General features: G+C 41.8%; 1 protein-coding gene across 2 annotated transcripts in view; it reads left to right on the top strand.

Annotated features, from left to right (window-relative positions):
* LOC138982156 (uncharacterized) overlaps positions 1-12,546 on the top strand; it is a 383,732-nt gene extending 371,186 nt beyond the window's left edge. The window contains exons 1-6 of one of the 2 annotated variants that reach the window (XM_070355377.1): positions 5,766-5,890; positions 6,124-6,309; positions 6,995-7,131; positions 8,145-8,303; positions 11,150-11,298; positions 11,706-12,546. In XM_070355377.1, the coding sequence (XP_070211478.1) occupies positions 6,125-6,309; positions 6,995-7,131; positions 8,145-8,303; positions 11,150-11,298; positions 11,706-11,849 (774 nt within the window). In that variant the 5' untranslated portion in view covers positions 5,766-5,890; position 6,124 and the 3' untranslated portion in view covers positions 11,850-12,546. Of the gene's footprint in view, positions 1-5,765; positions 5,891-6,123; positions 6,310-6,994; positions 7,132-8,144; positions 8,304-11,149; positions 11,299-11,705 lie in introns of those variants that run through there. The other variant, XM_070355379.1, reaches the window with a different exon arrangement.
* The last annotated feature ends 492 nt before the right edge of the window (positions 12,547-13,038 follow it).

The raw sequence follows: 13,038 nt of genomic DNA, 5'->3' as shown, positions 1-13,038 counted from the left end.
GACAGAAACCAAACATTTGACAAGAGGCTTTGCAAAAAGTAACTGTCTGCAAGACCGCGCGCGACTTTTGGACCTTTTCTGGTGTGATCAGTCTTGTTGACATTCCACGCGATCTGGAAACCATGTCGCGAATTACCCACCTTGTGTTTTATCGATGAGCACTGTACATTTGTATCGATATTTCGAAATCGTTCCCTTTCTCCCCCATCCACCCCTTCACAATGAACTGTACAACGTTTAAGCGAATAAAACTTCAGACTTCAGACCATAATTTTGTGCAAAAGGCAGTGAAAGTGACGAGCCTGTACATGCTTAGCGCGGTAGCGGTTGCGCTGTGCTGCATAGCACGCTTTACTGTGCCTTTCTTCGTTTTAACTTTCTGAGCGTGTTTTTAATCCAAACATATCATATCTATATGTTTTTGGAATCAGGAACCGACAAGGAATAAGATGAAATTGTTTTTAAAACGATTTCGGAAATTTAATTTTAATCATAATTTTTATATTTTTAATTTTCGGAGCTTGTTTTTAATCCGAATATAACATATTTATATGTTTTTGGAATCAGAACATGATGAAGAATAAAATAAAAGTAATTTTGGATCGTTTTATAAAACAATGATTTTTATTACAATTTTTGAGTCACTTGAGAAAAAGTGACTCTATGTAATCGGTCAGTGTTAGTCTGTCCGGCCGGCCGTCCGGCCGGCCGGCCGTCCGTAGACACCACCTTAACGTTGGACTTTTCTCGGAAACTATCAAAGCGATCCGGCTCATATTTTGTTTAGTCGTGACCTCCAATGACCTCTACACTTTAACGATGGTTTCGTTGACCTTTGACCTTTTTCAAGGTCACAGGTCAGCGTCAAAGGAAAAATTAGACATTTTATATCTTTGACAAAGTTCATCGGATGTGATTGAAACTTTGTAGGATTATTCTTTACATCAAAGTATTTACATCTGTAGCCTTTTACGAACGTTATCAGAAAAACAAGGGAGATAACTAGCCTTTTCTGTTCGGCAACACACAACTTAACGTTGGGCTTTTCTCGGAAACTATAAAAGTGACCGGGCTCAAATTTTATGTGAACGTGACTCCCAGTGACCTCTACACTTTGACGTCTGCTTTGGTGACCTTTGACCTTTTTCAAGGTCACAGGTATGTCTTGAAGGAAAAAAATTGAAATATCATATCTCTGAAACTATTCATCGGATTTGATTCAAACTTTATAGGATTATTCTTTACATCAAATTATTTACATCTGTATTGTGTTGTGAATAGCAATTTCTTCCTGTCCATCTGATGCCTCATATAATATTCAGAACTGCGAAAGTGACTCGATCGAGCGTTTGCTCTTCTTGTTAGATGTTTAATGACCAAAGTCATTAATTAATGTGTAAGCCTCCATGCTCAAATGCAATACCGAAGTCCTGCCTTTGTCGAAGATTGCTTGGCCAAAATTTCAATCAATTTGATTGAAAAATGAAGGTGTGACAGTGCCGCCTCAACTTTTACAAAAAGCCGGATATGACGTCATAAAAGACATTTATCGAAAAAATGAAAAAAATGTCTGGGGATTTAATACCCAGGAACTCTCATGTAAAATGTCATAAAGATCGGTCCAGTAGTTTAGTCTGAATCGCTCTACACACACACACGCACAGACACACACACACACACACACACACACTCACACACTCAACTCAACTCAACTCAACTCAAATTTTATTCGCTTCAATTTTCACATAGAAGAATTTGTCTTGCGCTTGGGATTAAGACATAGGCAGAAAGTAAGAGTATAACATATAAAAACAGCATTCATATCACATTTCATGTATCACACACAGTAATCACTAGTATAGGCCTAGGCCTACAGATATATCACACATGCAAATAAGTAGTATAGACCTGCTAACTAAAATAATAACAGAGACAGAAACAGAAACTGGGCACAACATTTACACGTGTGTGACCTACTTTACATCAGGTGGCTGTGATCTATAAATAACAATAATAACACACACACACACACACACACACACACACACACACATACACCACGACCCTCGTCTCGATTCCCCCTCTATGTTAAAACATTTAGTAAAAACTTGACAAAATGTAAAAAGAGACAAGTGTGTGGAAGCAACAACCGTCCCTCAGGCTTCACCACTCTCATCAAGACATGGGATCTAACGGCCTGGCGACTTACCTGTTGACATGTTTATGAACACATGAATGAAGAACAAGTCGCGTAAGGCGAAAATACAACATTTAGTCAAGCTCAGTCGAACTCACAGAATGAAACTGAACGCACTGCATTTTTTCCGCAAGACCGTATACTCGTAGCATCATCTGTCCACCGATTGGTCTGAGCGTGTTTTTAATCCAAACATATCATATCTATATGTTTTTGGAATCAGGAACCGACAAGGAATAAGATGAAATTGTTTTTAAATCGTTTTCGGAAATTTAATTTTAATCATAATTTTTATATTTTTAATATTCAAAGCTTGTTTTTAATCCGAATATAACATATTTATATGTTTTTGGAATCAGCAAATAATGACAAATAAAATGAAATTGCTTTTGGATCGTTTTATTAAAAAATAATTTTAATTACAATTTTCAGATTTTTAATGACCAAAATTATCAATTAATTTGTAAGCCTCTAAGCTGAAATGCAATACCAAAGTCCGGCCTTCGTCGAAAATTGCTTGACCAAAATTTCAATCAATTTTATTTTTAAAAAATGAGGGTGTGACAGTGCCGCCTCAACTTTTACAAAAAGCCGGATATGACGTCATCAAAGACATTTATCGAAATGATGAAAAAATGTCTGGGGATATCATGCCCAGGAACTCTCATGTCAAATTTCATAAAGATCGGTCTGGACAGTAGTTTACTCTGAATCGCTCTACACACACACACACAGACAGACAGACAGACACACACACACACACACAGACAGACAGACACACACACACACACACACACACACACATACATACACCACGACCCTCGTCTCGATTCCCCCTCTATGTTCTTTCTTTCTTTCTTTATTTGGTGTTTAACGTCGTTTTCAACCACGAAGGTTATATCGCGCCCCTCTATGTTAAAACATTTAGTCAAAACTTGACTAAATGTAAAAAGGGTAGCGCCGTACTGTATGGCAGCCCGTATTCTCCCGGGAAAAAGAAAAAGAACCGGAATTTCCACGAGGGGAAGAGTATATTATATAAGTGTGATCCTACTTTCCGTGTTACTTTCCCTTCCCTGCCCTTCCCTTCCCTCATCTTACTTTAACTTACCTGACCGTACCTTATTTGGCCTGAACTTACCTTACCTTACCTCACCTTACCTTTCATTGCCTTACCTCACCTTACCTTACCTTACCTTACCTCACCTTACCTTACCTCATCTTACCTTATCATAGCTTACCTTAACCTTACTTGACCTGACCTTACCTTACCTGACCTTTCCTTACCTGACCTGACCTGACCTGATCTGACCTGACCTTACCTTACCTTATTTCGCCTTACCTTTCCTTCCCTCCCCTTACCTTGCCTTCCCTTCCCTCCCCTTACCTTACCTTACCTTACCTAACCTTACCTTACCTTACCTTGCCTTACCTTACCTTACCATAATTGTCTTTTCTTTCAGGGATGGCACCAAAAATGTGCTTTTAAGCAAAGTCTGAAAATGCTTGTCTCAAAAATGCTGCGATTACGCCTTCCATAAGACCTTCAAAGGTTGATGCTGACTGCGCTGCAACGTCGCAAAATCAATGTATCGATATCCTGCCGCATAATAATACGACATTGTACAAGTGCGCAACCCTGTCTTGCTCTGGCCTTTTCGAATGTACTTAGTTTCAATGAAGATACGTTTAATATCATGTAAAACAGGGCATTTATTCATGCACTTAAACAAATGAGACAGAGCACTATTTTAATAAGATATGAGAAACAAAGGGAAATGAGCACTCCAAATGCAAACGACACGTGCAACAGTGCAAGTGAGAGTTGTGCGGAACCAGCCTCCTGGCTCCTTAGAGAGTGACAAGCATTAAAATGAACAAGCGACTGTCACCCGCAAAGGATGTTCATTCCAATAGTGAATACTTGTTATTCTCTCAGGTGCCAGGAGATTGGTTCCGAAATAACTCTCAATTAATCTATTGCACATGGTATATGGATTTGGAGGGCTAACTTCACTTTGTTTCTCGATTTTAAACTTGTTGTGTATTTTGATACAATAAACGGTTGTTCTTCTTTCTCCGACTATTATGTTGGACTTTGACTTGTGCTTGTCGTGTGAATGATTACACCAGAATCAGCTGTTCTGCCTTCTCTTTACCTGACAAAGGGTACACATTATAATGGTTTAATGTGTGTATGTGTGTGTGTGTGTGTGTGTGTGTGTGTGTGTGTGTGTGTGTGTGTGTGTGTGTGTGCGCGCGCGTGTGTGTGTGCGCGCGCGCGCATGGGTGTGTGTGTGTGTGTGTGTGTGAGTGTTTGTGCGTGAAAAAGTCGGTATTGCGAAAGCCAAAGGCAAAGGGTGAGATAATTGTCGGCCTAAATGCAAAACGACCGAGTTAATGTCTAAAAGCATATTTTTAAATATCTTTAAAAAAAGCAATTTTTTTTTTAAATAGTCAAGATAAAAAAAAATAACCACTGGTGGAAATGCTGGTTTAACATTCCTTTTAAACATGCGTTTAATGCTGGTTAATTGAGTTACCAGAAATTAAGATTGAGCAATAAATATGGTCACAGAACACTCGAGAAGTAACTGTTGTCTTCTGATTGTGTTTTGCCCCGGAGGTTCTGTCGTTTGCTGTGAAAATAAACGTAGCAGACTAAAGATGTATTGGAACAATTATCATAAGAGAGGATTGTTCGTTAAAAAAAAAGAAAATAAATGTAAACGAACGCCAGAGAAAAACAACAACTGTTCTTTAACTTTTTGTTTGTTTGTTTGCTTAACGCCCAGCCGACCACGAAGGGCCATATCAGGGCGGTGCTGCTTTGACATATAACGTGCGCCACACACAAGACAGAAGCCGCAGCACAGGCTTCCTGTCTCACCCAGTCACATTATTCTGACACCGGACCAACCAGTCCTAGCACTAACCCCATAATGCCAGACGCCAGGCGGAGCAGCCACTAGATTGCCAATTTTAAAGTCTTAGGTATGACCCGGCCGGGGTTCGAACCCACGACCTCCCGATCACGGGGCGGACGCCTTACCACTAGGCCAACCGTGCCGGTGTGTTCTTTAACTATTCATAGTATCCAAAGTACATGTACTAAATTACTACTTGTAATAAAAACACCCAGGCAGATGCATTTGAGTAAAGATCTTCGTGACGGACGCGTATTATAAAACCATGCAGTTAAATGTCTGGAAAGGCCATTCATTCCTCCATCATATTCAGCAAACAGATTGATTTTACAACAGGTAGTGTCTATAGAGTGGAATCTACAACACAGACACCCCCGAAAATCAAATTCACAAGGTTCCCGCGTAAAATTAATATCGGCAACAAAATCAAGAGACTTGAGTTGAATTTTATTGTTAGAGTTTCTGACTTACTAGATTTTACTTCGGGAAATTCTGCAAATTCTGAGGTACTTTTGTTAACATCTAACTGCTGTAGTTTCTTTGTCCTTGGCTGGGGAAAAAAACTTTGGTCCACAGGCGGAATTCTTTGACAAACGTACGTTCATATAATCTGTACCTAATGGAAACCCACATATGATTCCAGGTCACGGAATGCATAAACTCCTTATCAGCATGCTTAACATGCTTAACGGGTTTTTCAGTCGAGCACAGAGTGCCGTTCGAAACGTTGCCTGTCCACCTCTTAAACCTTCGCCGTTTTCGCCAAGTATGGACATGTTTTTTTTTACTTGTTTGTAAACCTAGATTAATAACGTAGTGTGTGTGTGTGTGTGTATGTGTGTGTGTGTGTGTGTGTGTGTGTGTGTGTGTGTGTGTGTGTGTGTGTGTGTGTGTGTGTGTGTGTGTGTGGACATTGTTTTTACTACAGGAACAGCAACGACAATTTGTCTCTTTGTCTCCTTCATTCTTTCGATATTTCTTTTTTCTTTTTCTAATTAGGATGCTCCGAGAAATTCTGTGTCTGGCACTGTGCCTGATCTCCGGTGTCCATGGATACTGGAAACCTTCCCCTGGCACCACATTTCAGTGGCAACTGCAAGGTACCATTGACCTTCATGTCAGCGCTTCCGTCTTTGACATTGACCTCTTCGACGCCAAGGACTCGGACATCAGCTACTTGAAAAGGTGACGACATCTTTGTGAAAACACTCTTTGTGTTTCTACTATGTGTGTGTGAGTGGGTGTGTGGAGGGAGGGGGTGTGCGAGCGTGCGTGCATGCGTGCGTGCGTGCGTGTGTATGTATGTGGTTGTGTGGTTGTGTTTGTGTGTGTATATATGTGTGTGTGTGTGTGTGTGTGTGTGTGAGTGGGTGTGAGTGTCTGTATGCATGCGTGCCTGCGTGCGTGCGTGCTTGCGTGTGTATGTGTATGTGTGCGTGCTTGAGTGTGTATGTCTGTGTGTGTGTGTGTGTGTGTGTGTGTGTGTGTGTGTGTGTGTGTGTGTGCGTGCGTCCTTGCGTGTGTATGTGTGTGTGTGTGTGTGTGTGTGTGTGTGTGTGTGTGTGTGTGTGTGTGTGTGTGTGTGTGTCCACGTGTTTGGATGAGTAGCTTTCTTTTGTTATCAACTCATTTAATACTGAAGAAATTCGATTCATAACACGCAAGCCAAAACAACTGAGAAAGCCAGAAACTAAGAAAAACAAGGTCTTCGGGGAAGGTAAACAGCTATCGGACCGGTTGTCTCGTTAGAGTTTAATTCTTGTAGATGTAATAAGTAGACGTATGTGATACGTATCATTACAATCAAGGTGATAACTTGAATCATTTCACCGGAATCAACTCAATTTTTATCTAAGAAGAAAAATTGCAGCCATGGCGAGAAAGTGATCTGTTACTTCTCTGCGGGATCTCACGAGAACTGGAGAAATGACGTGAGCAGCGTACCCAGTGGGGATATTGGAAACAAGCTGGATGGATGGGCCGGGGAACATTGGTGGGACATCACCTGTACGTTTTAAGTTTTGTGACGTAATAACCTGGTTTATCCTACATACGTGAGAGAGACAACCGTGAGATAATAATCGTTCAAATCACACGTGTGTATATCATGTAAATGAGGTCATGTCAAGCAAGTCTGGCAGGGACCTGTTTTTCCACTGCTTATGATGCCAAAGTCACCGAGACAAACGTCATTATAGAAACAACAATTGCGCTCGCTAATTACTCTCAATGAATCTTTTGAACTAACACGTCACGCCACACTTTCAGAGCGACGTTTCTTTGCTTTGACGTAATAGATTGCACGAGGCTTTAGAAGAGATCGAGGTTCCAATTTAGCTGCCTCGTCTGCAAGACATTTTCAGTAAAATACACGTAAGTACAGTATGTAGGATAAACAGAATACTACATGGCTTGCTGTGTCGTACCAGATTTACACTCGTTGCTTTTTCAAATAGTGAACAGCTCGCTTTCGCTCGCAGTTCAATATTAAAAAAAAAATCGTGTAAATCTGATACGACACAGCAAGCCATGTAGTATTCTCTATGTATGTCATTTTCTAATGAATGTTTGAATTTGTCCCTGTATAAGAACAAACAAGGGAGCACATACTCATGCACCTATTCATGTTACCTTTTAAATTAGGAGGTAAAGAGAAACCGAATAAGCGACTCGTTCGACCAATGAATCCCAAATATTGTATATCTTACACACACACGCAGACACACATACATCACCCCCCCTACACACACACACACACACACACTCACACACACACACACACACAGGCACAGACAAGCACACACACAGACACACACACAGACACACAGACAAACGCACCCACACACACACACACACACACACACACACACACACACACACACACACACACACACACCTTGTTTTGAGGATGCAGTGCGACAATCATTTATTACTGCTCCATCCGTTCGCAACACGTTGAAACAAAAGCCAAAATCAATGTTGGCAAAAAGAAATGTGCATTTTCTCCTTCTTCACTTCAGCAAGCGCTGTTCATCACGTGATTCAGAAACGATTGGACCTGGCTAAGTCACGTGGGTGTGATGCAGTGGAGCCGGACAACGTGGATGGCTACGCCAACAACAACGGTCTGGGATTGTCCAAGACTGACCAGATCACCTTCAACAAATGGCTGGCCAGTGGTAAGCTTTAAGTGGTGTTCACATGGCAGAATGTGTACCAACTTTCCCCTAACTTTCAAACGATTTTAGTCGGCGCCAAGTCAAATCAAAATCGCTGTCCATGTGAACAGCGCAAACGCTCAAACTAGCTGTAAGCGGCGATTCTCGCCAGACTTGAAGGTCAGTGCTTTTATCGGAGCTACCTCCTAATGCGGTAAGAGCAATTTGGCTAGAGCCACCCAATCAGTAAACGCGATAAGAAAAGTCTGCGCAAATTTTTTGCCAAGTCACGGCCGAGTCGAGCAGTGCTCAACTGAGTTTTGGAGTCGCAGCTAAATCTGGCCTAAATCGTACCTAAATCGCTGGGGCCGTTCACATGGCAGACTATTCGCCGACTTCCCCAATATTACCCGCTCGAGCACCCGCGTATGCAGATCTCAACAAAAACGTTTCTATTTCTACTCGCGTCCTGCAAGGTTTGAACATTAATAATTTCGGTGTGGTGGGGGTGGGGGGTAATGTTTGTCATGTCTGAATTAAGTGTTGCCAGTAGTGTTGGAGGACACCGAGCATTCAGGACACCGAATAGGACACCAGAACTTCTTTTCGCGGACGCGACTCGGTGATTAGATGTAGCAAATGACGGGCGCGTTGGCCGAATGGATAAGACATCGGTTTCCTATGCGGAAGGTCACGGGTTTGAATCTCGGCCTCGCCTGGTGGGTTAAGGATGGAGATTTTTCCGATCTCCCAGGTCAACTTACGTACAGACCTGCTGGCGCCTTATCCACTTTCGTATGTACACGCAAGCACAATACTAAGTGCGCGTGAAAAAATCCTTTCATCGATTTGCGAGTTCGGTGGGTTATAGAAACACGAAAATACCCAGCATGCTTCCCCCGAAAGCCGCGTATGGCTGCCTGAACGGCGGGGTTAAAACGGCCATATACGTAAAAACCCACTCGTGCAAAAACATGAGTGAACGTGGGAGTTTCAGCCCATTAACGAAGAAGAAGAAGAAGTAGTATGTAGCAAACGACAGGCAGACCATCTGGTAACTATTGATGAAGATACAGCTTTACAGCTATCTGGTAACTATTGATGAAGATACAGCTTAACAGCTATCAGTAACAGTGGAGATTGTTTCCTCTTAGAAAAATGTATTTCATTTAGTTTTTAATGATTCGTACCGTACGTGTCCTTTTCAATTAAATCAAAGAATTAATGCTGAATAAACAGCTTGGATAAGTATACCTCCTTTGCAGATACGGTGGCCATCAAAAGCTTGACAGAGAAATCGATCATGCAGAGCTTGACAGCTTCCTAAAATCCATAGGTGTGCATACAAATCTAATTAAAACAAGAAAAACAAGTCGCGTAAGGCGAAAATACAACATTTAGTCAAGCTCAGTCGAACTCACAGAATGAAACTGAACGCATTGCATTTTTTCCGCAAGACCGTACACTCGTAGCATCGTCTGTCCACCGCTCGTGGCAAAGGCAGTGAAATTAACAATCCAGAAAAGCGCGGTAGCGGTTGAGCTGAGGAGGATAGCACACTTTTCTATATCTCTATTCTTTTTAACTCTCTGAACGTGTTTTTAATCCAAACATATCATATCTATACGTTTTTGGAATCAGGAACGGACAAGGAATAAGATGAAATTGTTTTTAAATCGATTTCGGAAATTTAATTTTAATCATAATTTTTATATTTTTAATTTTCAGAGCTTGTTTTTAATCCGAATATAACATATTTATATGTTTTTGGAATCAGAAAATGATGAAGAATACGATAAACGTAATTTTGGATCGTTTTATAAAAAAATAATTTTAATTAAAATTTTCAGATTCTTAATGACCAAAGTCATTAATTAATTTTTAAGCCTCCAAGCTGAAATGCAATCCCAAAGTCCGGCCTTCGTCGAAGATTGCTAGCCAAAATTTCGATCAATTTGATTGAAAAATGAGGGTGTGACAGTGCCGCCTCAACTTTTACAAAACGCCGGATATGACGTCATCAAAGACATTTTTCGAAAAAATGAAAAAAACGTCTGGGGATATCATACCCAGAAACTGTAATGAAAAATTTCATAAAGATCGGTCCAGTAGTTTACTCTGAATCGCTCTACACACACACACACACACACACACACACACACACACACACACACACACACACACACACACACACACACACACACACACACACACACACAGACACACACACACACACACACACATACACCACGACCCTCGTCTCGATTCCCCCCTCTATGTTAAAACCTTTAGTCAAAACTTGACTAAATGTAAAAAGGACAGCAAACCTGGCTGACAAGGGATACCACTGGTAACTTCACTACGCTTTAATAACCGCTGACTATATCGTAGAACCTCTAGATTGCCCGAAGTATATAGTTTTAAAAAAAAATGTTAAAGGGATAACATACAAGGAAAAACTATTACACATAAACTGAAAAATGGGCTCCAGGGGAGGCAATCATCTTGCTGCAATCAATTCAAAGAGCAATATACAGCAGTTGTTGCCCTTGTCAGAGTATGGATTGTTCTGATATTGAGGTATGGCGACCACAAAAAATACAGACACACACACAGGCCGACAGACACACAGACACACGCACACACACACACACACACGCACGCACGCACACACACACACGCACACACACACACACACACACTCACACACACACACACACACACACACACACACACAAACACACGTACACACACACACACACACACAGACACACACTCACGGATATGGATGTACTGTGCACACACGCAAAAACGTATCTGATACGCATTGTGGCAGTCAAGGGGTAAATTGGAATGTTATGTCTCAGAGGCGCATCACCGCGGACTGTCGGTTGGCCTGAAGAACGCAGTGGACCTCATTGACAGCCTTGAGTCCAGCTTTGACTGGGCGATCAACGAGGAGTGCCTGAGTTACGATGAGTGTGGTGGATACAAGCGCTTCCTCGACCATCACAAGGTGGGCTGTTTTATACATTTAGTCAAGTTTTGATTCTTTCTTTCTGTTCATTCTTTCTTTATTTGGTGTTTAACGTCGTTTTCAACCACGAAGGTTATATCGCGACGATTTCTTTCTGTCTCTCTTTATCTTTCTTTAACTAGGCTTTCGTCGTGGAGGGAGTGTCTGAACTACGATAAGCGTAGCGGGAACAAGCGGTCCCTTAACAATGTAGTGGATACTACAGTGTTTTAGATGATCGAACGTGTAGCAAAGACCTGTATGTGTACGTGTAAATATTGCGTCACCCGTTTACTCAAACGCATGACGTAAAAACTAGATTTGATGACGTTATCCGTACACGTTCCCGTACACGTCCTGAAAAGTGCTGATCGAGATCTTGTAACATACATGTTCCGTGTCTACAGGCGGTGTTCCACGTGGAATACGTGGACCATCACAGCCAGGGGAGCGCCAAAAAGAACAGTGTGTGTCACGACAGCAACCGTCCCTCGGGCTTCACCACTCTCATCAAGGACTGGGACCTCACGTCGTGGCGTCTCACCTGCTGACCCCATTCACAACGCAAGCTTTCGCCCTGATATGGTCTTGTCAAGTGACGTCTTGAAGCTGAGAGTAGCGTTACAACTAATAAATAAGTTGTTGACAGAAAGAGGTGGCACAATCGACGATTTTCGGAAATAACTCTATCGGGTTCGTATGGCTTGTGAAGAGTGAATACCCTTGCTTTTCCTCTGACAAATAAATTCGCTCGTGCTCCTGTCCACGTGTTTCCGGTACAATCGCTAGTGATAGGCGACTACAATGTTTGTCCGAGTTATTGTCGGAATTCGTCTATTCAGCTCTAGTCCTTCGTTTGCTACCCTAGATTGATGGATCGGAGCTGAGGTGTGTGTACCATATATTTCTTTCAAAAGCCAATCAATTAGTTTTGTCGCTACTCCTCAGCTTTAATGAGGGGCACTCTCATCTAGGACTGGGACCTCCTGGCCCGGGGTTGTGTGCACGAGAAAGTACCCAGCTGGTTGGGAGCCAAGCGCTTTGGTCGGAAGGGTTGAAATTCAGATTTGGTTCAGATTTCAACAGCGCGTCTGGTTCGCGCCTTGTTAGGTACTTTTTCGTGCCTACACCAGCCTTGGTGTCTGGTGGTGACCTCATTTACTGTGGATGATGTTACACTTTGATCTGGCCTGTCAAGTTGCGTCTTAATGTGGGTTTATGAAATAAAAGATTTGTAAAGCATCAAAATGCTTTGAGATTCTATGTATTCAATAGTTTGACTAGCACAAAACGCACGCACGAACGAACGAACGCACGCACACACGCTAAAACACACACACACACACACACACACACACACACACACACACACACACACACACACACACACGTGCGTTTATTTGTGTCTAAAACTTGCATGCATGCGTGTGTTGATATTGTTAGTTGCAGAAAACTTTGAAAACTGTTTACTGAATACTATGTAGTTCTCGCCACGCAAAAGAAACACACAACACCAACAGATTCGACCAATAATAGGCCTACAGTATACACTATCCAGTGAAATTCAACGTGATTTATTTTTGTCGAAGGAAGAGAGTCTACAATAATACTACATACATTCGCCCTGCCATAGCCGATTACTTTTTCTTAAAGCCACTGTCCTTCCCGTGTAAACATTTCCACTTACAGTCTCAGATCTGGACAGGCTTTACGTGGAATAAGATCTTTGTTCCAGTTTGA

This window comes from Littorina saxatilis, linkage group LG12 (genome assembly GCF_037325665.1).
Source record: "Littorina saxatilis isolate snail1 linkage group LG12, US_GU_Lsax_2.0, whole genome shotgun sequence".
NCBI lineage: Eukaryota > Metazoa > Mollusca > Gastropoda > Littorinimorpha > Littorinidae > Littorina > Littorina saxatilis.
This window is presented reverse-complemented; position numbering and strand designations above follow the sequence as displayed.